The sequence below is a fragment of the Lagenorhynchus albirostris genome, chromosome 18 (assembly GCF_949774975.1).
Source record: "Lagenorhynchus albirostris chromosome 18, mLagAlb1.1, whole genome shotgun sequence".
NCBI lineage: Eukaryota > Metazoa > Chordata > Mammalia > Artiodactyla > Delphinidae > Lagenorhynchus > Lagenorhynchus albirostris.
Window position 1 is genome coordinate 18,695,997 of NC_083112.1, and position 25,483 is coordinate 18,721,479.

The window sequence follows — 25,483 nt, forward strand, 5'->3', positions numbered from 1 at the left end:
TATAAAGGATATTAGGGAATCCCCTGGCGCTCCAGTGGTTAGGATTCGGTGCTCTCACTTCTGGGGCCCGGGTTTGGTCACGAACTAAGATCCCACAAGCCATGAGGAGCAGACAAAAAAGAAAAAGTAATGAACAGATTGTTGATCATTAAAAAAAATATAGTAAAGGCTATGATGAACAGCCAGATGAAGAGGTACATAAGGGGTCCGGAAGGGTCCCAAGGGCAGAGCTTCTGTCCCCTTGGAACTGTGTGCACTACCATCCCAGCATGTGGCTGCTTCATCAACCCAGAATCTCATGAACTCTTGAAGCTCAAGGGTTTTACAGAGCTTCATCTGTAGCCCCCGCCTCCCCTTCCCAGAGTTCAGTGGATGGTGCTGAAAGTTCCAACCCTCTAATCACTTGGTCTTTCTAATGACCCACCCCACCCTGAGGCTATCGAGGGGTCCCACCCTAAGGCACCTCATTAGATAAACTCGGTGTTCTTGAAGGGGAAATCTTCTGAGAAATGAGAGAGACACTCTTATCACTCAGGGAACACCAACGGTTTTAGGAGCTCTAAGATAGGATCGGGGACAAAGCCCAAACAGATTTCTTATTTGACTACATCTATATTTGTCAGTTTCATTTTCAGACACTGCCAGGGACTCTAAAGAAAAAGAATCTCTTTCCTCCCCTACAGGTTCTCCCTACAAAATAAGCAAGATTTATTGAGTGCCTACTCTGTACCCAGTACTTTCCTGGCTGCCGTTACATACTTTATCCTGTATTATCTTCACAACACTGTGAGATAGATTTCACTACTTTCATCTTTACAGATTAGAAAATCAGAGCTTCTAGAGATTGCCTTCCTTGCCTGAGAATTCAGAGCCAGAGTTCAGATGCTGGTCTCCCAGACTGTGAGTCCACGACCTCCCCACTGCACTCAACTGCTTTCTAGAAACTTAGCCTCGAGTCTTGTATGTGACCTGTAACCTAGTCCTCACTATTCTGTGGCTTTCTCTTTTTTGCAGCCTTGTGGCAAAATGGAAACAAACCAACACAAAATAAACCCCATAACCTCTGGTTTAAGGTCGTGCATTTCAAGATTCCCTAGAGAACAGATGGTCAGGACTGAATTCAACCATGTTTGGATTACTCTTGATTTCTAGCACACAGCTTTGAGAGTCTAACCTTTCTTGTTTGAGGTGATGGCTTTATTCCTGTATTTCTGTAAGTGATTATGTGACCGAGTCCAAGCTCGCTCTGCTTGCCGCACGACAGACCAATGAATCAGAGACGAGGTGTTCTGGCAAGGAACGTGAGTTTATTCAGAAAGCCGGCAGATCGAGAAGATGGCAGACCAGTGTCTCTGAAAAACCATCTTATTGGGGTTTGGATGCCAGTTTCTTTTAGAGGGGGAGGAGATGAGGAAGTTAAGTAAAAAGGCCATAAGTTTTGCAAATGTCCCCTGGAATGGCCAGCCTCGGGGAGGGGATGTGTTCATTTCCTCTTTCTTGCAGCCATCCGTAGGCGGACAGGATCAGAGTATCTCAGAAAACCCACAAGGCTGGACTTTGTACAAAGGGACTTTGGTTTAACATTCAGGCCGAGGGGCAGGGTTCCCTGAGACAGGCCATTATGTATGATTATAATAACAAAAGCAACGAAGGTTAAAGTCAAAGAAACAGATCTGATTTAGCTCTTCCCTGTTGCAACTATATTTAGGAAAGAAGTTGTTTATAGATGTCAGCATTTGAGAGGCAGTTAAGGAGACCCAGAGTGCCTTTGAGTCATAATAAATTAGGCTTCTGTGACATCAGTTCTTATGTAAAGAAGACTGAAGTCATTTGTTCCGGGAGCCCTTGGGGGGCATGTGGAGGTATTCCAGGAGGCTTGTTTTTCCCTCATCACATGAGCGAATGCCAGCATCTGAACTCCCTCTGTCCAGTGCTGCATTCTGCTCAGCATAATCATTGCAATCTTTTAAGTAAGGACACAAGTACACCCTATTTTCAGAACAGTCAAAATAGCGAAATTCAAATACAAAGAATGGACAAATAAGGGACCAACTCATCCCCAAATACTTATTTGCTTTAAGTAAACATTCACTGCATGATTTCATTTGCAGGGCAGACCCCCCAAAGGCATTTAACTCGTAAGGTGATTAATATGAACTCTATTTATGCAAAAATCTAGTAGCATAGAATAGCTGGCATTTCTGTGGGGTTTCATCGATTTCAAAACGATTTGACGTATGTTTTCGTATTTTATTTTGTCCTCAGGACCGCTTTGCAAGATGGGGTGAGTATTGTCATTCCTGTGTTACAGATGAGAAAACTAAGGCAAAGACAGCTAAGTCCTTGGCCAGAGGTCACATAGCTGGAAAGTATCTGAGCTGAGGCAAGATCCCAGCTCATGTGACTCTTTGTTAAAACACTCCCCTTTATAACCATACTTCTTTTTTAGATTTATTTTTTCCTTTGAAGCAGGACTCAGATACTTAGGAGTTATTTTGGAGTATATTCAAATTTGAAATGGAGAACTGTTTGTAAAAAATGACTTTTCTTCCAAAGAGGGTAGCTGGATATCTGTATGATTCTGAAAAGAGGATCTAAAAATATACCTCATCAGGATCACCAGTGAAGCTTTAAAAAAAACACAGATGATCACGCTGGACTACAAATATACTCAGTAAGACTTTCCAGGTGTGGGTTTATTTGTTTTTCTTTAAAGCTAAAGAGTCGACTCAGCCAAAGCTAAAAAGCACAAGTTCAAATGTGGCCAGAGTGAGGCAATCTGAGGACTGCTAGTGAGGATCATAGATTTTCAGAGTGAATGGCTCCTACGCTCAAAGATTTATCCCATTTCCTTGCAGGCAAACCTAATAAAATTAATTCGTACTTAACTCCTCTAGCAGAGAAGAGAGAATGAATCATTTGTAATTGAAGATAATCAAGAATAAGTTCTGTTTAGCTTTAGAACATGTTTCTGTATTTATGTTGAAGATCTAGCCTATAAGCTCTTTCTAGAGTAACATTCTTCATACAAGGATGATTCTAGTCATTATATTACTCTGCTCAGAAGTCTTCCACGGTCTCCCACTGCCGCCCCCCTGAATACCTGTAAGTCCACCAGTCCACACCAGAGTGCTTACAATTTTCAAAAAGCACTAGATTTTGTTTGGGTCTTTATCCATGTCCCTCAACTTGAAATTCCCTTTACTTTTCTCTTCCACAATGTCTGCCTGCTAAATTCTGCCCACGGTTTGACTGGGTTCAGCTAGGAAGTTCTCACTTGGGGAGTTTCCTGGGGTGGGAGCTAGAGGGAAGCTGGGGCTGGAGTCGTCTGAAACCCTAGCTGTCCACCCAGGGGGGCTCACTCACATGGCTGGCTGTTGATGCTGGCTGTCGGCTAGGAACTTGGCTGTTAACCAAAACATCTTCACGTTCTCTCTCCAGGTAGCTTGGTCTTCTCATAGAACAGCAGTCACATTCTAAGAGGGAGCATCTCAACAGCAAAGGTCCAAAACACTCAGGCAGAAGCCTCAAGGCCTGTTGTAACTGAAAGTCCCAGAATGTCCCTTCTGCTGTATCCTGTTGTCCAAACAGGTTATTAAGTCCAGCCCAGATTCAAGAGGAGGGGAATTACCTTCTACTTTTTTTTTTTTTTTTTTTTTTTTGCGGTACGCAGGCCTCTCACTGTTGTGGCCTCTCCCTCCTGTCGCGGAGCACAGGCTCCGGACGTGCAGACTCAGCGGCCATGGCTCACGGGCCCAGCCGCCCCGCAGCATGTGGGATCCTCCCGGACTGGGGCACGAACCCGTGTCCCCTGCATCGGCAGGCGGACTCTCAACCACTGCGCCACCAGGGAAGCCCTGTTTTTCTTTTTGCTGTCCTGATTGGGTGATTTATATTATTCTATCTTCCAGCTGACCTATACATTCCTTCTTCTGTATCACCTAGTCTGCTCTTAATTCCTTCTAGTGTGTTTTTCATTTCAATTATTGTATTCTTCAGTTCTGACTGGTTCTGTTTTATATTTCCTGTTTCCTTGTTAAAATTCTCACTGGTTTCATCTATTCTCTTCCCTAATTCAGTTAGCATTCTTATTACTAACGCTTTGAACCCTTTATCTGGTAAATTGCTTATTTGTTTCATTAGTTGTTTTCTTCAGGGATTTTCACTTGCTCTTTCAATTGAAACAAATTCCTCTCTCTTTTCATTTTGCTTAACTTTCTCTGTCTCTATGAAATTAGATGAAACAGTTACCTATTGTGGTCTTAAGGGGGTGTCCTTGTGTTGGAGCATCCCTGTACATACTGCATGTACCAGTGGCTTTGGTGGGAGAGCTGGATCTGAACACAAGTCCCATCTTTCCTCAGGTTATGCTGGCAGCTATCATCTTGGAAGGAGGTGGAGCTGGAGATGGAGCGGGGGAGAGCCGGAGCCAGGTGTGAGCAGGGGCTTCTTCTCTGCTCAGTGGCTGTCACTGCCCTATTGGGGGTGGGGGTGGGTCCCAAGTTGCTGGAGCAGAAGACCTGAGGGTCGGATCCAAGCGGGCTCTCTTCCCTGTAAGGGTGTGCTCTCCCCCTTCCCAGCACCAGCACCCCGCCCCAACGGGAAGCAGTGCTGGAGCAAGAGGGGTGGTGTGAGCATTCAGAATGGCTTGCAGCATGGGCTGTGGCATCTGGCTGGGGTCAGAGACCCAGACTGCTTCTGATGGGCTGTCTGTGTAAGCCCCAGTAGTAGCTGCCTCCCCACACTGCTCAGATACTGCTTGGGGTCTCAGCCTCCTTTGTCCCTCACAGCTGAGCTCTCCCTTGGCCTTTGCCACCCTTACCCTGGTGTGGAGCTGTACTGCAGGTCAGGTGGGATCAGTGTGGGTGCTTTGCATGGGTCAGGGCATGGATTGTGGAGGTCCAGACCCAGACAGAGATCAGGACTGCTTCTGACATGCTGCCTGTATACGCACCAGTAATGATTGCCCCAGCGTTGCTCAGACGCCATTTTCGGTTTGAGCTCCTTTTGTGTCTCATAGCCGAGCTTTCTCCTTGGCTGCAGCAGCCCTTGCCCCAAAGTGGAGTTGTGTCTTGAAGCAAGAGCGGCTGGAGCAGTTGCTTGGTTCAGGCTGGGACACGTGCTGGGGCGGTCGCGGAAAACCGGCCACTCTCTCCACCTTGTTTTGGAAGTAAGTAACTGTGTCCATGCTCCCCACGAGTGGAGTCCCGGCTTCCCATAGCCCTCCTTTTAGTCCCAATGGCCCTCCAACCAGCCAAGGGGACTCGTCTTCCTGGTGTCAAACCCGAGGTAAGGGTGCCCAATGTGTGGCTTTAACTGCTCACTCCGCAGGGAGAGTCTCTACCTATGTAATCTCCCTTCTCTGCTGAATCCCTTCCCAGGAGCACAGGTCCTGACCCAATAGCTTCTCTTCCCTTCCTACCTGATTCCTGGATCTTTCTTACAACCTTGGTCGTGCAGGAGTCTTCCTGCCACTCCACTTTGTTTTCAACAAGAATTGTTCCACATGTAGATGTATTTTTGATGTGTTTGTGGGGGGAAGTGAGTTTTGCATCTTCCCACCCGCCATTTTGATCTTCTACCCACAGCTCCCACTTTAGGTGTAGACTCTGACCATCCTCATTCAGTCAGAGTAATCTCTTCTTCCTTGGTTTCTTAGGAGCTGGTATGCAATCTGAGTAGGTCTGATCAAAAGGAACCCTGTGACTTTTGTTAGATGACTTGGGCAGGAGATACCCTGTTTCTTCTCCTGGATACAAGTAAGGAAACATATAGCCTCAGGCTGCTTGCAATCAGCTTGTTTCCATGAGGTGATTCAGCCATGGGACCAAGACAACACTTGGAGAGAAAGGCTTGCAGAAATCCTGGTTGAATAGGGCCTGAAGTCCAACTTCCCTTTGTATGGTTCAGTTACGCAGTATAGTGGTTGTTTAAGCCCCTTGGAGTTGGGTATTCTGTTACTTACAGCTAAAAAATCCTGACATACCAAATCCCCCCTCACCTCAGAAGGTGACTCCCCTCACCCCAGAAGGAAGCTCCCTTTCCATGGCAGGGCTGGGTGGGCTTCCCTCACGGGCCCAAATCCAAATGTAGTCCTTTTCTGCTTTCTTCTCTCAGTGCACAATTTCCATTTCTGGTCTCCTTTCTTTTCTTCCTCGTCTTTTTTTTTTTTTTTTTTTAAGGCAGAATTAATTTGAATTTTCAACTTAATTTTTATTTTATTTCAGCAATACATATTCACAAGTTAGACAGTTAAATACTTATTAAGAGGAAAAAAGAAATCCCCACCTTATCCTCCCACACCCAACTTCTCTCCACAGGCAATCCCTGTCAATGTTTTTCACTGTTTCTTCTGGGCTTTATCCTCTATTGTTAAATAACATTTTTATACAGATATTTGTCATTCTTTAGCTTTAGTTATTACAAATTTTCTGTGATAAAATATAGGAACATAGATTTATTATACCCCTCCCCCCATACACATCCTCTCCCCCTCATTTCCTGAAAAAAGTTATATCACCGTATTTTGCTATTTACACTCTCTATGTAAATATTGTTCACAGCTGAGCCATGTAGTGTACTATGGTTATATTTCCTTTCTTAAACAACAATTTCTTTTTCCTTAGCATTTAATAATTGCATTGTCTTTTCACTTGTTTATTTTCCTATGTATTTTTACTAGTTCATCCCACGCTATCCAAGAAAAATATAAATCCCTCCAACGTATGCAGATCAGTTAGTTTCTTGTTTTTCTGCTATGCACAAACGTGCTGGGAGTTTTCTTCATCTTACTCCTTGTTTGCTAGATGTCAGGTTTTCCTTTATCCTGGTTAATCTCTTATTTTAGAGAAGCAAATTCTCCAGTAGGTTTCTAATAAAAAGCGTGAGGGTGATAAAAATGTTGAGAACTTTCATACTGAAAACGTCTCTATCTACCCTCTCATTTATCGTTGGTTTCTCATGTTCAGGCCCTTTCCTCTGATGTGTGGTCGTCATTGACTGCTCATAATAAGAGTGAGGCTCTAACAGGTTGATTAGATGCTCTCGATGAGTAGAAGGGATTAGTTGCAGTGTGGGCTTCCTGTCCGGTAAGTAATAGGGCCGGCAGCAGCTTTTGTGTTGGGAGAATCCCCAAAAGTCTATGTCTGTTGGTCTTTTTCCTTGAGTCGGGCAGTTTCCCCATAGGAGGAGCCTCCAGGCTTCTGTCTTGACAAGGTATGAGTCTGTCGGCATTCTTGCAGCTGAGTGAGGGAATGGCTCCGGGGCTCTTGTTCTCTATAAAGACTTTCCTTCAGTCCTTTGCTAGCTTCAGACCACCACCCTCCCACCCTCCACTCTATCTTGGGGTCAACAACTCCAAAGAGAAAACTTCAGCCTTCAGTCTTCTCATGAGAGTGAGAAGCGGTAGGTACCTGATGGGGGCGGAGAACTCTTACTCAGACTTTCAACTAATCCTTATGGAGGTTTGCGAGGGGAATGGGAGGGAAAGCACCCAGCCAACCTCTCTGCACAGAGGTTTTTAAAACTCTTACGAAGTTGTGTGAACTTGAACAAGTTCCTTGATTTCATCTGTAAAATGAAGATGAAGGGCTTTGGTGTGAGGGTTAAATGGAATTAACGGATGGGAAGTGCCTTGTGCAGTCTGCCCAGCACAGAGAGGGTACTCAATTGTTGGCAGTACAATGGTCATGGTGGTAGCGGTAGGTAGTCTCCTTAGCCTTGTTTCACTGGACAGAAAGGATCTCCCTCCTACAATCCAGTGCTTTGCTACACTCTCTCAGAAGAAAGCCACCCTACTCATGTTCTGCCAAAATGTTAATAGAATTTCAGGGGTACCACAATCTTTGCAACTTGCCTTCTACCCCACCCTCTCTCTGAGTGCCCAGCCAAACCCTTAGCACCACCTCCTCTGCTCTGGCTCCCATCCAAGTGGATTAACCTGCAGGATGGGAACTGCAGTGAACAGCCCGGGCCCAAATCTCAAGAGTAAAACGGATCCCCTTCTCTCCTATTCCACACATAATCCCTCCACCTGCTAGGGCAATGCCCCAGGTCTTCCTCCTACTCTTCCTGTTTTCCTCACCCCCTGACAAGAGAGAGGCATGCCCTTTGCCTTCAGTGTGCTAGAGACCCTCTCCTAGCGCAAAATGAAATTCTTTTTTCCCCTTTCTCTCTTCTCCCTGTTTCTGTCCCTCTGTGCTTGTTGGGGACCTTGACTCTGCTTCGTTAGAGGACAGCCTTCCTCTTCACAGTCTTAAGTCCTTCTCCTGAGTTCTAAGGATGCTTTTCTTATCTGCTCTGGGGCCTCCAGTAGCTTTGTTAACCGGCTATGTCTCAGGGGATTGAAGAGGGAAGAGGAGAAGCTAGGAATGTTGGGGTGGCCTTAAAATTAAGAATTTAGAATGCCTAGTGGGCCAGAGATCTGGTACAGGATCCGATGAGAAGCAGCAGTCACCGTGCTCAGCATTTTTTCCCAGTCTGACATTTCAAGTTGCAAGACTCTAATAGGGATTTTTCCTGCTATACTCTCTATTTAGACTCAAACACTGAAGATACACTGAATGAAAATTCTGAAGTAGGTCTTATGAACAAAAGTCATGGTCAGTTCAATCTTGGGAATCGACCTTTGTTGGAAATGGTATAAATACACAGTCATTTGCAGACTACGTGTGAATGAAGGTGGACACAAGGACATAGGGACAGCCTCACCTAATAACCCCTCACACTCTTGTTTCCTTTTTTAACCACACACACACACAGGAAAGCTGCACTTTGTTTGGTGTGAATGACATTTCCTGAGTGTAGACTTTAGTCTGTCCTTAAAATTCTCGCCAGCAAAGTAATAGAGCAAAGGGTTGAAGCAGCTGTTGGCCGCTGCCAAAGCCAGTGTGACGGCCACAGCTTTATGCAGACTCTCTTTGCATTTATCCACTTTCCACTCGACTAAGTGGAGGGTTCTCAGTATATGATAGGGCAGGAAGCACAGGAGGAAGATGATCAAGGCAATGATGATGGTGGTTAGCGCTTTCCTGTGAGAAGGACGCAGCCCTAATTCTGGGACCTCCACCTTTAACAAAGCTCGAATGATCAGCAGGTAACAGATGCTGAGCGTGCAGAATGGCAGCAGAAAGCCCACCACCAAGGCAATGTGGTTCATGGTCTTCAGCTTAGTGGCTTTATTGGGATTCAGCTCCAAGCACGAGGTGACATCGCCCTTCAGCTCAGAGCCATTTTTCAGCAGCAGTGTTGAGGAGCCCATGATAAAGATCCATATGGTCCCACATAAAATCCAGGCATTCCTGACGCTAGTGGCATGAAGGAGCCGCAGCGGGTGAACCGTTGCCAGGAAACGCACAACACTCAACACAGTCAGGAAATAAATGCTGCTGTACATGTTGACATACATAGAAAAAGACATAATTCTGCAGGTTAGGTCCCCGAATATCCAATTGGAGCCTCTGAGATAATAGTCAACCCTGAAGGGCAGTGTGGCTGTGAACAAGAGATCGGAAATGGCCAGATTTAGCATGAAAATGTTCACAGATGTGGACTTCTTATGAGGTTGCAGGAAAACATATATAGAAAAGCCATTCCCCAAGGCTCCCCAGATAAATATTGCCAGGTACACGATGGGGTAAAATTCTCTCTTGAAGGTTTCAATCGTACAGTTCCTGTTGCTACTGTGATTGCTGAAGTTGACGTTGGGTTCCATTTCTGATATGGAGATGGACGGAGCTAAGGACACAGGTTTTCTCTCCATGCTGAATTAAAAAGAAACAGATACAGAAAGTTACTTCCTGCTGACATTTTCCCAGGTTTTAATGAAACAGAGAGAAATACTAGCTTCTCTTTGAAACGTGAGTCAAAAAATATTGGCTATATTTTACTATATGCTTACACTTTGACTGTATGCTTATACTTTTACTATATGTCTTTACTGTATGCTTCATTACATTTCATGATAAATTTCTGGAATGCAGAATAAACATTAATTTATTTGGTTGAAGCTGAATCCTCAAACTGGGGGGACTTTTGCCCAGTGCCCAAATGAGAATCCTCCAAAGCTTGTCTCTGACCCTGGAGAAGGTCATCAATTACACAGCTTCTGCTCTGGAAGCTGACAAAGATTCTCTTCTTGATCAAACTCTAGCCAAGCTCTTCTGAGTCCTCTTCTCAACCAGGTGTCAACCTTGGCCTACACAGACTTGAATAACAGCTAACATAAAAGTTCTAATATGGTTTTTAACAGCTCAAGGCTGCATCTCTAGGATGACCATACCCTCCCATTCTTACATAGCCTGAGAAAACTCAAGCCTGCTGAAAGAATTTTCTGTTTGTTCCAGCCCGTACCTGGACACAGGGCCTCTGCCTCCAGCCTCTGTGGAAAGAGCTTAGAGCCTAACTTCTATAAGCTCCAGTTAGCAAACCCAGATGCTTTCCACTTGGATCAACCTTCCCTTCCTACTTTCTGTAATTTTTAAAGAAAAATATTTATTTTATTTATTTATTTTTGGCTGTGTTGGGTCTTGGTTGCTGTGCGCGGGCTTTCTCTAGTTGCGGCGAGCAGGGGCTACTCTTCATTGTGGTGCGTGGGCTTCTCATTGCGGTGGCTTCTCTTGTTGCGGAGCATGGGCTCTAGAGCGCAGGCTCAGTAGTTGTGGCACGTGGGCTTAGTTGCTCTGCAGCATGTGGGATTTTCCTGGATCCAGGCTCGAACCCGTGCCCCTGCATTGGCAGGCGGATTCTTAATCACTGCACCACCAAGTTCTACTTTCCGTAATTTTTTAATTCCCTGGCTCTACTGAGCCCCTGCTCACTCCCCTCTCCTATCCTTCATTCTCTCCCTTTAAAACATCCAGTTACCTCTGAGTTCAGTTCATGTTGGACTCTTTTCCCTATTGCAGTAGTATATCACTGAATAAAATCTGTCTTACCACTTTAAGAAGTGTGCAGCTTTGTTTATCTTTGACCAAGCCTTGGTTTAAATGTAAATTCATTAGGCAGAGTTGTCATGGATAATCACATGGCTCTTAATTTCTTCTTTGCTGGCCAAAGAGAAATTTATACTCGACATTTCTTGCCTCACCTAGATAAACACTACAGAACAGCCCATGACTGCAGAGGTAGGGGGAACCTTCTGGATGTCTAGGAAAAAACAGGTAGATTGTGTGGGGGGGCGTATTTTCTTTGTCTGGGTATGATAGTCTGGACCCCTGTTTTTCAGAGTCTAAGAACTAATAACCATTTTCATTGCTTCAAAATCCTGCCTTTTTGAATCTAAGCCCCAAATTACACAAGCACAGATCCTATAATAATTCCTTCCTAACACTCTCTTTCTGAGATGTCCTAATTTCCCATGGTGTGCATTCTGCATTGATACCACAAATCAATAAACCCAACTGTGTTCAACTACAGGTTTGTTCCTATAGGCCTTTGACTAGAAGACACTGACTCTGAGAATTCACATAATGATCTAAAAACTAAAAGAAGTATGGTAAAACATTAGTTAAATTAACCTACCCAAAATATATGGTTTGTAAATATACTTCTGATGCAGTAAGTATGTTTTTCAATTCTCCTTCAGAGACCCGTGTGGAGGTGCAACTCAGAAAACACGGTTGACATGTAAATGATGTAAAAAAAAAAAGTTTTTTCTTTAACTCAGCACTTCCCAAATTATCTTCCATAAACTACAAATTCCACGAGATGCTTTGTGTAAGAAAAGGCTTCTGTGTTCAGATCAGCCTGAGAAACACAGCAAGCTTTAGTGTCCCTCTCTTGGAGATTCATAACTCATGTTAAAGGCTCTAAGAGGTCCTAAAAGAAAAAAAAAGTCTTCTTAATAACAGAGTATGCCTCCTTTTTCTGACTCTGAAAACTTTTTTGCACACTAACACAATCTAATATCCCACAAATGTTCTACAAAATCTTCCCTGTGAAATGCTGATGTTATTATGTAATTTATCTAGAAAATGGTTTTGATAGAAAAAGAAGAGGATCCCTACTTAATGGGCCAGATCAGTCAACAAGGGTTCAAGTATCTGAAGTCAAGGGGTTCTAAGCATTTCCTACTGGGGAAATGAGCATTTCTGGGCATCCATTATGTTGTTTGTAAAAATGGAGATTGTATTAGTTTTCTAGGGCTGCCTTAACAAAGTACCACACACTGGGGGGCATAAAGCAACATAAATGTATTTTCTCAAGTTCTGGAGGCCATAAGTCTGAAATCAAGGTGTCAGCAGGGCCATGCTTCTTTTGAAGGCTCTAGGGAAGAATTCTTTGCCTCTTCCAGCCTCTGGCGGTTACCCCCAGTCCATGGTATTCCTTGGCTTGTAGATGCATACGCCACGTGACTCTGTCACATGGTATTTCCCTTCTGTATCTTTCCATCATCTTCCTACTGTGTGTCTGTGTCTGTATCTTCTCCTCTTCTTATAAGAACACCAGTCATACTGGGCCTAGGACCTACCTTAATCCAATATGACCTCATCTTAACTAATTATACCTGCAAAGATCCTATTTCCAAATAAGACGACAGTGCTTATTTGGAACCTGGGGTGAGAACTTGGACGTATCTTTCAGGGGACATAATTCAACCCACAGTAGGGATATGTAACATATGTTTCATAGAGCTGTTGTCAGGATTACAGGAGAGATAGAGAGAGTCTTACAGGGTACTTGGCACCAAGTAAGCGCTCTCTAGCTGCTCCACTCACATGAATCAGCGCAGGAATGATCTAGCTTCAACGTTTGTTATCCCACTGACCGCACGGAAGAGTTGATGACCTCAATTCCCACATTCACATGGAAAGTAAAAAGTACACTCCTCTTGGTGTTTACTACAAAGGTATACTCTACAGAAACACTGATTACTCTCAGATTATTCTGACCTTTTTATTGTGAAACTATCTGAAGCCTTCTCCACTCCTTTGCTCTCAGTCTACCAGAGAACCTTCTGATGACCCCTCAGCTTAGTCAGGCCTCTCCGGAAGTGTGGACTGTGGATCGTGAATGGAAGATTCCAGTAAAGTGAAATCGCCCATTGTAAATATACAAATCAGAATTCTGGGTAAAGGACTTCCCTGGTGGCACAGTGGTTAAGAATCCACCTGCCAATGCAGGGGACACCGGTTCGAGCCCTGGTCCAGGAAGATCCCACATGCCACGGAGCAACTAAGCCCATGTACCACAACTACTGAGCCCGTGCTCTACAGCCCACGAGCTACAACTATTGAGCCCGCGTGCCACAACTATTGAAGCCTACGTGCCTAGAGTCCATGCTCCACAACAAAAGAGAAGCCACCGCACTGAGAAGCCTGCACACCACGATGCAGAATAGCCCCCACTCACCGCAACTAGAGAAAGCCCAAGCGCAGCAACGAAGACCCAACTCAGCCAAAAATAAATAAATTAAAAAAAAAAAAAAAGAATTGTGGGTGAAAATTTAGACCCCTGTGAGTCTGGTTTGCGTAAATTGATTTTTTTGAGGCCTAGGAGTAGACTGACCGGATGCAATTTCTCCTATGCGAAGCTGATATGTCACATCCTATTTCTGAGATGACTCCAGGGCCTTAGCTCTGATTGCACGGATGATGGCTCTCCCTCCCCTTCTGATCTGTCTCACCAGCAAGTCTGAAGTTTCTAGCTTGGGTTGCAGGGAGAATGGTGAGGCCATTAGCTGGGCTTGGAGATACAGTTCAGAGAAATCATCACATAGAGGCTGGAAGTCTGTAGGCCTGACTTGGGAAAGGGAATACAGCAAAAACAGAAGCTTGGAGATTTTGTCTTAACATTAGAGAGAATTAGAGATTCTGTTGGTTGGCGGGGCCGAGACAGAAGGATCAAACCCCAAATCAGGTAGTACAGAGTTGAAATGCTAGAAATAGTACAGGCAGCATGCACAGACCATGAAGCCAACGTGGAGTTGGATTAGGCGTCACAGTTATGTGTCAGCTCTGGATGGGCAGAGCACTGGAACCAGGGTTAACACAGAGCTCAGAGGACAAAGAGGCAGGCAAGGGAGCTAAGCCTGAGGAATTCTCATGATGTGTTCCATTACAAATGGCCTTTTTTGAAAAGGACAGAGTCTTGTCCACACAGCCCTGACCTCGAAGCCAGGATTCGGATATAATCTTAGGAAAAGCTTATATCAGGAAAGGGTCTGAAAAAGTAGAAATAGACTTGAAAGCAATCAAGTCCTTAAACTTTTTGACCATGAAGACCTTAAAACCACTTCTCCCATCTCAAGACCGACAGGGCCAGTAAATTGCAATGAGATGGGCAACCTGGGACCCCGCCCTGCACTCCTCCTTCACTGGGGGTGGCAAGTGTGCAAGGACAGCTACAGATGCTGGGGAAAGTCCCTTATCACAGGCAGAGCATGGGATCCAGCAGGTATGAGCACAGACAAGAGATCATAAAAACGATGGTAACAGTTGCTCCACAAGGGAACTGAGGGATATGGGGGGACCAGCAACAGACCCTAGCAACAGGGACTTCTTGAGCAATTGGGGAGGAAGGCATAACTCACGAGGGAAGGTCAGTCTGCAAGCAGCAAGGCCCTTTGTACTTCCAGGCCATGATGGAAGAAGAGGACTTTGGATCTGAGAGGAGGGTCGGCCATTGCAGGCAGGCCCTGAGTCATGGAGAACCTCAGTGCTGGACAATACTTTGGGCACAGAGATGCAGGCCAGGGACGCCAAGACAGAGGCCCTTTTCCCCTGTTGAGGCGGGGACCAAATCTCGGGAAAAAGAGAGATGCCCAATTTTAGAATCGAGGCACCAGATCAGGATCAGATCTACCCCAAGGGTAACACTGAGTCCCAGAGTTACTTCAATTCCTCTGCCTCAGATTGCGATTGGTTCTGGGTCCTGGAGGGGCTGGAGGGGGACGGGAGTGGGAGTGGTCCAAGGCTATCAAACAGCCCCACTTGTAGGAAGAGGATAACTACAGAAGCTGGGACTTTGATTCCAAGAGCACCTTAATCTTTGCAAAGCTAAAGAAAGAAAATACACAAACACCCTTCCTAGAAGGCTCATTTAGCCAACCGCCACAGGCTAAAAGCAGGGCCAGCTCAGATCCACAACTCCATTAAGCTCGCCACTTTCTCTTGAGAAATCTTTAAACCACTTTGATTGTTCTTTTCCGCCCATAAAAAATACACTTCACTACACCACACTGCAAACTTTCACTAGACTGTTTAAAAAAAAAGAAAGAAAGAAAAGAAAAAGAAATGGCCTGTTAGAAGTGTCTGTAAAAATCAGCCAGACCAATTAAGTATGTGACAGGAAGCTGAGAAATAGATGAAGAGGTAAATTCAAGGAAAATTAGGACATAAATTGACAGTGTAATTTGCACTGCCTTAGAGGGAGAGCACAGCTTCCGGGACTGAAAGCGGTCTTGAGACAAAGAAAGAATTGAGGCTTTGTCTCTTGCAGCCTTACTGATAATAAAACAACAAAGAAGAAACAATGCAAAGCAGCAGCAGATGGAGATTCCAGATTTCAGGTATGAAGAAAACTAAACATGCTGCGTGACCAAAGGCTAATGAGGACGAAGAGCTTATGTGGATGATTAGAATGTTTTCATGGTCCCTGCAAAGCTGCAACTGTTCAAAACCTCACAGAAGTTATTTTTATTTATACTTAGAAAAAATATATATATTTTGATGCCTTGCCAGGATAGACCCTGTCACACATCCTGCCCCCATTATCAGCACTGACCAGGACTGTAAGTCCACAGGTGTGCTTACCTGCGGTTCTCAGGTAACAAGCCTGTGACCTGGCAGCAGAGCCCAAAGACCGAGGCCCTAAGATGCAGGGACACAGTTTGAGGAAGTGCAAATATGAGAGTCTAGGTGAGGCATGAAAGGAAGGACGAGGTGGGCAGAGGGTAGTTTGAGAATGACTTACATCCACACTGGGGAATTTGGGGTTTATCTTGACGGCAATGAGAGCCCTTGAATTGTGGGGAGCAGATCTGCATTTTAAAGGTGTGATTCTGGCAGCGGATGGAGGACCTTTTGGAAGAAGGCAAGCCTAGGTCCTGAGAGACACGTGGGGATGCTCTTGTGATGGTCCAGGAAAGAGGGGGTGAACATATCTAGATGAGATTGAGAGTAGAAAGGAAGGAGAGTTGACTGGAGTTGGGGATGGACTAATTATGGAAGGTCAGGGGCAGTTGGAGGTGGGGATGGTCAAGGATCCTCTCATGTATTTTGAGGGGGAGAAAGGTACATTACATTGTTAAAAAGAACAGAAGAAGAATAAGAGGAAGTTGCTGTTTGGGGTGGTAAAATGAGTTCAAGTTGGGGCATTTTGAATTTGAAGCATTTATGAAACGGTCAACTACAAATTAGCACTTGCCATCTACCTCTACAAGGATTAAATCAGGTGCCACTGCAGCTGCTGACCTTCAACACCCCCTGAAAGGAATTCAGGGTGGAGATCAGGAATGAGGCACTCGGTGCTCTGAGAAAAATTGGCAGAACAGGTCTTCAGATAGTTAGATATTTTCAGTAGCTGATTTTATGAGCCCAATTCTTGCATCTCCTCGTATCCAGAAAAGCACTAAATTCCTTCATGGTGACGTCTGCTCCTCGTGACTAGCAGAAACCCTGATGAGAACTTCTGCAAAAATATGTGCTTGATTGCACGTATTCCCCCTTCACCAAAATCACATATATATTGACCTCTTCCCCCCACGACCTCTTTGGAGCAGTTTCTCAGAGCTATCTGAATTGCTGTCTCCCGGGCTGCAGTCCACATTTTGCCCCAACTAAAACTTAACTTGCAACTCTTGCATTGTACTTTTTTTTTTTTTTTTAAGTCGACAAAACACATGCAAGAACTGTCCCATTACAGTCTACAGCCTGATGAATTTAGGGGCCATCAGCACTTGGTACCTGAAGCCAGAAGAGTGGAGGAGCTCCTGCAGGGGTTTAAGAGCAGAGAAGGAAAGAGGGTCAAGAACAGAATCTCGGGGAACGTCAACAATTAAGGGACAGGCAGAGAGAATGGGAGCCTGGAAAGACGATTCAGAAAGACTGGCCGAATGATAAGACACGAATCAAGAAGGCAACTTCTGGGAATTCCCTGGTGGTCCAGTGGTTAGGGCTCCACGCTTTCACTGCTGAGGGCCCAGGTTAAAAAAAAAAAAAAAAGAATGCAACTTCAAGGAGGGGGGAGTGGTCAGTGGGGTTAAAAAGTGTCAAGTGTCAGGAGATTTAGCAATAAGCTTATCAGCGTTCAGAGGGGGTGGGGTGGGACCCAAGGCCAGGAAGCTGATAAAGGAGCAGGGGTTGAGAAAGTGAACACTTTCTCAGAGGAGAGAGAGAACATCTCAGCTCAGCTTCTGTGAAGAGCTTGTTTTTGGAGGAAGTCAGGGAGGGAAGATGCATTCTCTTCTCTTGAGACACCTTCTTACTCTCAGCCTGTCTCCTACAAATGACTTCAATGCCTTCTTCTGTTCATTTCTTGTCCTATCTTTTCAACATCAGACACCTGAACAGGGCTAGAGTAGAATGTACACTGAACCTGAAGTCCAGTAGATGTGATTTGACTCCCAACCGTCCCACTTTCTAGCTCTAAGACTTTGCACCCCTCGTCCCAGCAATACCTGTATTTTCGTAAATGAGATTCAGCTAGTGGAGCCTGCCACAAAGTGACAGATGGTGGGAAAAGCACAGAAGTCTGGGTCCTGGTCTGCCAGTTTCTCGGTACACATGGCCTTGACTAACACATCACTTAGCTTCTTTGGGGAAGTGTGTCTGTAAAATGAGGGTAATGCTGCCCCTGGACTCCATATCAGAAAAGAGCGCTGAGAGGAGCAAATGCAATAATGGATGTAAAAGCACTTTGAAAACCGTAAAGCTGACATTATTGCTATTATTTTGCTGCTTCTTAACGTCGGGCAGCAGAAACCTGGATTTGCACTTCTTCAGGCACGTACCTGTGCCATTCACTCTGCTCTCTTTTATCTCTGCCTTTCCCCTCTTCTCTATCCCCCTCGTCCCCGATCTGCAGGGTGCCCAACTCTAGTCAAGCCAAATCCTCTTCTTCAACACCTGTATCACCTTCTGCATGTCACCTTACCCAACTGACACTTCTCACGGGTCTCTCTCTTTTTTATCACTCCTGCAGCACTTGTAAATCAACTACAGCAGCCTGAAATTAATTCTTCATGTGCTTTGATAGATACATCTTAGGCAGACATTACACTGGCCTCTCCAGATTATGAGACTTGCAAGAGGAAGAGACAGTCCTCTACTGATTTTGCATACCTTATTAGGCCAAACACATATTTGAGGGAACTTGGTAAACTCTTAATCACTAGACAAATGAGTTGCCATAGCAGGCTCATAAAGTGCATGTGTTAGACACAGATTACAGAATCTGATGGTCCAGGTGAATTCACAGCCCCATTAGTCTTCTTCTCCTCCTCACTTATGTCTACGTCCAACCGCCATGTCCTTGTGGGTTTGAAGTTCTCCATAGTGGGAAGCTTCTGTTTTAATAACCCAACCTGCAAATCACAACTCTCTCCACAATAATGCTCTGTATCTTCCCTAATAACTTTAGAGCATGACTTGGATTTTAGCTCCCAGAGCTACTGCATACTGTGCAATGGCAAATAGAACATGCTTTTTGAAGTTCATAGAAATGTTGGTGTAAGGTCATAGAGCCAAATCTGCCACTTTCAAGCTTGGGAATCTTGCACAAATAACTTATCTTCTCAGAGTCTCAGCTTCCTTATCTGTAAACAGCATAAAGAACGTGAAGTATTTTGCACAGGGTGAGCACACAATGACGTTTACTACTACGATTAAATCTCAAAGTGTGGGCTTAGGCATATGATTAAAGAGGCGAAAAGATCTCAGAGCATTTGTAAAAATATAAAAGCAAAGGCTGAGAGATGATTTAATGATTAAAATGGAGAAAGGAATGACAAGGTTTCCTCTCTGCTGCAGGGAAGAAGTAGTAGAGCAGAAGGTAAGAACACAAACTCTGGTTTGAATCCTGGTTCTTTCACTCACCAGCCCTCTGTGACCTTGGACAGCCACCTTTACCTCCCGGCCTCAGATCCTTATCAGTAAACTAGAGATAATGAAGACAATAGTCCTTACTTCTCTGAGTTGTTGTGAGGATTAAGCAAGAAAACATGTGAGTGGCACTGAGGTCAGAGCCTGAACCAGAGGAGAAAGCAGCATATGTTAGTGAAACCTGGCACAGAAGCCTTTCTGTCCCCCTTTTCTTATAGGGAACAGACTCCAACGTCCATGACCTTCCCTGAGATCCAAAGGGCAGATTCAAACAGTTGCTAATCCGGGAAAGTGAGGGATGCAGAGACAAGGGAGGGGCAGCCAAGAAACAAGAGTGCAGCCTTGGGACAGAGTCCTGGTTCTGCCTCAAGGGATACACATAACAATGTCTTTAAGCTCTTCACAGAATTAAAACCCAACACATGGAAGATGTCAGCATTCTTCATACCAGAGAAGACCACCTGAGGCCAGATTAAAGAAACCAGAGAAGCTCATTGAGAAGATTACCTGAGAGACCTGCCTGGAAGTCCAGTGGTTAAGACTCCGTGCTCCCAACGCAGGGGGCACGGTTTGATCCCTGGTCGGGGGAATCTAAGAGACCACATGCCACATTGGTATGGCCAAAAAAAAAGAAGCAGCAGATCACCTGAGACCAGATTAGGAGCGTGGGTGCTGCACACACGCTAATCTTGTTCAGCAGCCCCATCCTTGAATCGTTTGCTCTAAAACTCATCCAGTCCTCCTGGGTTGGGACACACAGTTTCAATGGCAGGAGTCCACTGTGTCCCCCACTGCCTGGCAAAGCAATAAAGCTATTCTTTTCTACTTCACCCAAAACTCTGTCTCCGAGATCTGATGCGGCACCAGTGCACAGAGGCTGAGCTTTCAGCATCATTAGCTGTTATTACTGCAAAGGCTCACAGACTTAGCTCCCTGAAGTTGTGCAGAGAGGATTCGACCCTCTGGATTGGAAGATGCTACAACCTCAAAATCCCAGAGGCCCTGGAGTACAAAACTAATATGCCCCACAAAACAGAGAAGTATCAGTGAGTACCTCGTTTTTGAAATCCAACACTGCTGGCTCAGCCCTCAGTTGTAACTGGCTCCAAATGTCCTGGCGGAAGCGTAAAGCTTCGGAGACTTCTTTAGCCTCCCAGGAACAGTCTTGCACTTTTAGAATTTTTTCAAGGGATAAAGTGAATTAAATGCTTGGAGACCAAAACAGAAATACAAATGAAAAGATCTGAGATTACTACATCTTTTGAATGAGGAACTGAGCTGGTCTCCAGGCCTCCAGAATAAATAGGGAGCAGGGGTGTGAACAACCTGGGGCCCCGTTTCCATGCAGTCAGCACCTCAGAGCATTCCGCTACTGATCCCCCACCCTGTCTCTCCCCAAATGCCTCAAAGCGCAAGTCACGTCTCACACCACCAGCCTAATGCCCCTTTGCCTTCTGAATGCCGTTTACTTCCCCACACCTCATAGCTGTGAAGTCAGCCCATCCTGGAAAGGGGTGCTTGCAGATCTGCTGTAAACCAGTAGGTGTTAAATAGCATTTATGACTTTGGAAGTCCCCCAGGAGCAAATTCCCTAATTTACTTTCTCTGTGCTGCAAAGATCTCTTTAACAGCTCTGGGCCCCAGAGGGACTCCTCAGCCAGGGTCCTGGGCCTGATAATTCTCCCTGCAGGATGACCATGAAGTTTCCCCTCCAGGGCCTATGGCCTAAGTAGAGTTTCATTGTCTCATATCTGTCCTCTGGCTAGGAGTCCACATTTGGAAGATGCAAAGCTCGTAGGGCCCAACCTCTCCTCCCAGATCCCAACCAAACTGTGGCAGACTTGCCCCAGAGCTCGGCAGACAGAAAAGTCAATGTGTTCTTCCCAAGATTTCTGGGGGTTCCTGGAGAGCTTGAAGCCCTGAGGAGCAGTCTTTGGACCTGATCCGTTTTCCGTCAAGGGGAAGAGCTGAGTGAATCCTTGCAGCAAGGGTGGGAACAGTCCCACCAGGCAGAGGATCCTTTGGGGGACCGAGTGCTCTGAGCAGTTTCCCGCTTGTAATCGCCTCCTCTCACTGGCTTCTATCACAAGGAAACTGTCCAGCCCCCCTTCACCATTTCTCCCCAGATTCCTCAGGAACCCACCAGGATTGGGCCAGTAGGAAGGGGGATATTGGTGATTAATCAGTCTTTCAGCCCGGTTTCCTGACTAAATTCTAGAAAGTTCAGATGAAGTTCAGAACCCTCCCAAATAACTTCTGAATTTCATTATCTTGGTTTTCTATTTTATTTCTAAAGACCAGACACACTCTATGGTATTAAGTTTCCTAATTAGAATCTTGTCTTGAAATCACAGGTATTGGGTTGTCAGCTTCTTAGCAATTCCTAACTGCTGCCGATCTACATGGGCCCTTTAGCTGACACCTGCCTCTCTCTCCTTCTAGCACTTTCCCTGATGCCTGAGAACCCACCAAAGCCTTCCTTGCCTGGACTCTGCCTCAGGCTGCTGGGCCCTCTTGAAATACTGCCTGTCAGGCCCCGTTTGGGGGGAGGCTGGACATGCAGTGCACGGTAGCTGTGGCCTTCTCCCACTAAAAGGAGAACTTTTGCTCAGACCACAGAGTGTGTGGTGAAATGACATCCATCACCCCAAATGCACATGGGCAGATGGAGGAAGAAGCACCTCAAGAAGAAGTGTATTGCCAGAGCTGCCATCAGGACAAAGACAGCATGGGTGAAGACTGATAATCTGGAGAGTGTTGGTATGGTCAAGATATCAAATCTTTTAAGTAGCAGAGTCTTGCTGACGGTTTAGCAACAGCTGCCTTTTTTCTCTCTTTTGCTGACAAGCTTTTCCCGTCTATTTACCTGATCGGTCAGTTTGCGTGTTCTCTTCTGAAATTCCGTTCTTGAGAATTTCCCTGTGCAAAAAGGTGCCTGTGGGTTAGGGACACTTTTGGGGATAACTACACCTTAAAACTGGAGTCTTTTCACAATGTCATTGTTTGTTGTTCTCCCAGAGAACAACTTATCCCAGGGATATGGCAGGGCTGAACCCTATAGCAGAAGGTTGGCATCCCAGCCCATGAGGGGCCTCTCTGCCTCTGAGAGCGACACGCGTGGCAGTATCTCGACATCCTTCTTCCCACCTCCATCCTTGTTGAATTGCCTTATTTCATTCTCTAATATTCTCCCAAAGCTAGCATTTCTTTCATGTTCATCTGAACCACTAACACTCAGGCCCCACAATAACCAAACAACCACAAATTCAACACAGAGAAAACTTACCATGTAAGGAGAGCTCTGGGCTCCTTGGAGATATGGCTTCATTTTTTTTTTTTAAAGCATTATTTTGACTTAGTGCTGTCTTCTCTCTGGCTCTCATAACTTCTCGGTTCTTCTACGTTAATAGAATATATAAGCCTATAAAGCTGATTGTGGATTTAATTTTATAAAAATACCTGAGCTTTTTAAAAAATTATTTATTTAGGCTGCTGCAGGTCTTTGTTGCAGCACGCGGGATCACCACTGTGGCACGCGGACTCTTAGTTGCAGCACGCATGTGGGATCTAGTTCCCTGACCAGGGATCGAACCTGGGCTCCCTGCGTTGGGAGCACAGAGTCCTAACCACTGGACCACAAGGGAAGTCCCAAGCATTTTAAAAATCATTTTCGAATGCACTTCATCAGTGTATCAAGGAAGATGGGAGGTATCTGTTATTAACCCAATTTCCGATCCAAGAAAGGCCACAGAATCATTCTGCAGCTGAGTCTCTGATTTCCAAGTCTTCTGATTCCAAAGATAGAAAATCAGCAAGTATTATCTCAGAGGCCACTGCCCTACTCATTCCAATAATTTCCAAGGGATTGTGTCAGCATTAGGACTCTCCCCGTCCACAATCAAAGTGACTAAGTGACATGACTCAGGGGCTCCCCCAAAGCCCACTCACCCAAATGAAAACTCCCTCTCTGCCTTTCCCCTTGGCATTTCATATCCCATCATTAAATTCACTTCTTGGAGCAAAGAAATTATTTACCAAGGTAGTTAGTTAAACAGCATAGGATTCCTGGAAGGATTCAGAGGCGTTAAGAAGTCATAGGAAAATTTGGGGAGTAGATCCCAACAGGCTCCAAATCCTAGCTCTAGCCCTTACTGGTGGTGTGGGCATTAGCAAGTACTCAGCCTTTCGGTGTATTGAGGGGACCAGGCAGGCAGCACACTGAAATCCACGCCCCCCCAGCGGCACCGAGCCTGGCACATGGTACACTTTCAATACATTAGCAAGCCTACGCGAGCCTGACGGCTGCCAGGGGAAAAAAAGCCTAAGCACTTTTCAGTATGCCAGGTGCAGGATGCCTGTAAAGGACAGTAAGAAACTGATGAGAAGAAAATGTTTTCCTATGTCTCCAAAAATTGAAAACTAGGGGAATTGCCCAGGAAAGAGTCCTAGCCAGCTGCCAGTAGCCTGAGGACAGTGGGCTTGTGTGACCTAAAAAGGAGAGAGCAAGGGGCAAAGCACATTGCCGGCTCCCCACTCCCCCAGACCACCCTGCCGCCCAGTGTCTCCTCTGAGGCAGACATGCCCTTATTACCGAAGGTTTCCACCAGCCCCTCCTTCCGTCACAGGGGCCAGCTCAGGGCCCTCCAATACGGACTGTCACCTCGCCACCACTCTCCTCAGTAAAATCCACTCCAGCTTCGTGGAACTTATTTCACTGCTCCGAACATAGCAGGTTCTGTTCGCCATTAATAAAATTTAATGGCAGTGGCCAGCTATTAAATGCCCACCTTGTCATTCATTGATCCTTGAAGAGTTTGCAAATGAAAGGAAGGCTGGCACCTTGGCGGAACACTAACAGACGCTGGACTTAATTCTGATACTTTTAGAACATTCTGGAGCCTCCACCTCTCTAACTTCTAACCACCAGTGCACTGGAAACAGACCCGTCTCTTTAAAGCATTAGTAAATTGGAACTCTCAAGTAGATTCTCGTCTCAAGGGTTTATGGGATTGAGGTGGAGAACAGAAATTGCTAGAAGTTTGACGTTTCACCCAAATTACTTTTGCATTATTTATACAGTATTGAAAGGAAGATTTGGGCAGCTTGCCTGATAGTGTATCTCCCTTTCCCTTAAAGTGTATTACTCTCAGGTATGGATCAGAGACAGGAAAATATTTCAAATAACCTAGGTCTGCTGTTATCACGCTTGCCACCCATTAGAACCACCTGAGAAATTTTTGAAAGTTAAAAACAAACAAACAAAAACCAAACCAAACCAAACCAAACTAAAAAAACCTACAGATGACTGGCTCATCACCAGAGGTTAATTTTCAATTATTCTAAAGGTAATTTTCTAATCTCCCCAGGTGATTAGAATCAGGTGATTCTGACGGAATGTACAGCCAGAGTTGAGAACCACCAACTATGGTCCCAAAGGTTATAAGCAGATTATAAACACACACACAAACTCTTTCCCTCTCATTGTGCCTCTCAGTAAAACTGCTAAAATCTACATTCTCAAATCTAACTTCCTCTCCTCAAAAACCAAGACTCTGAATGGAAAAAATATATATCTTATGTAATCAAATGACCCACTCTATAAAAATAGGAAAAATGCTTTATGGCCCCAAATAGGGGAATGCTTGGGTAAAGTAGAGTATATCTCCTCAATGCAATACTATGTAGCAATTTTAAATTATGATTATGAAGTATTTACAGCAATGTGGGAAAATGTATGCTCTAATGGATAAAAGGAATATAAATGTATCCATTGTGTACAAACACAACTATGAAAATCAACTAAAATCATAAGCAGACACCCAAAAAAGAATGGAAAGAAATGCCCTGAATATATCAATAGAAGCTGTGGTTTTTGCTTCCTTCTACTTCTTTGTACTTTCCCAATATTTTTTAAAATATCATGTATCTGGTAGAAAAAAGTTTATAGTAGAACAAAATAAACTTACTTTTTAAAAATTATTCTTCTTACTATGAAGCGATAAGCAAAGCATAGTTCTTAACAATGAGTTAACAAAGCAAAGATTAAAATGCTCACGAGTTTTCTTTCTTTCAGCTGCGTTGGCTCTGTCTCCTCTACCTCGTCTTCCTCCTCCAAGTAATTCAGCTTGCTCATTTCAAAGAAAAGTGAAACAGCAAACTGTATTTTATGAACAGTGTCAGCCAATAGCAAGAGAATAAGGAACTCTGGTCAGAAAGTCATCTGTGCTCTATAGAACTTTGGTGTGAGTGTGAAGAGGGTAAGATTTCCACTTAGGGACTACATCTAAAGGGAGAAACCTGCATTAGCCCTGCCCCTCTAATGACTGTTTTTATCAGCATCTTTCACAACAGATCAAGGGGATGTGATGGGCTAGACTCAGGGGTTTTAAGTGGCTTTTAGTTCTCCTAAATGTTTTTGTTTGCACACAGCAGTAACATCAGCA

At 44.9% G+C, this 25,483-nt stretch overlaps 1 protein-coding gene across 2 annotated transcripts; it reads right to left on the reverse strand.

Moving 5' to 3' along the window:
- Positions 1–8,365: 8,365 nt before the first annotated feature.
- Positions 8,366–25,166, reverse strand: CYSLTR2 (cysteinyl leukotriene receptor 2). Of its 2 annotated transcripts, none has more exons than XM_060129152.1 (2): positions 25,096–25,166; positions 8,366–9,761 (listed from the first exon to the last, which is right to left on the reverse strand). In XM_060129152.1, the coding sequence occupies exon 2, from the start codon at positions 9,758–9,760 to the stop codon at positions 8,741–8,743; it is 1,020 nt and encodes a 339-aa protein (XP_059985135.1). In that variant the 5' UTR covers position 9,761; positions 25,096–25,166; the 3' UTR covers positions 8,366–8,740. The 2 variants fall into 2 exon arrangements, with proteins under 2 accessions (XP_059985135.1, XP_059985136.1); XM_060129153.1 differs by lacking the exon at positions 25,096–25,166 and adding an exon at positions 25,007–25,043.
- Between the last annotated feature and the right edge of the window lie 317 nt (positions 25,167–25,483).

Coding starts and splice junctions, on each gene's coding strand:
- CYSLTR2 (XM_060129152.1), bottom strand. CDS start 9,760: ATGGAGAGAAAACCTGTGTCCTTAGCTCCGTCCATCTCCATATCAGAA.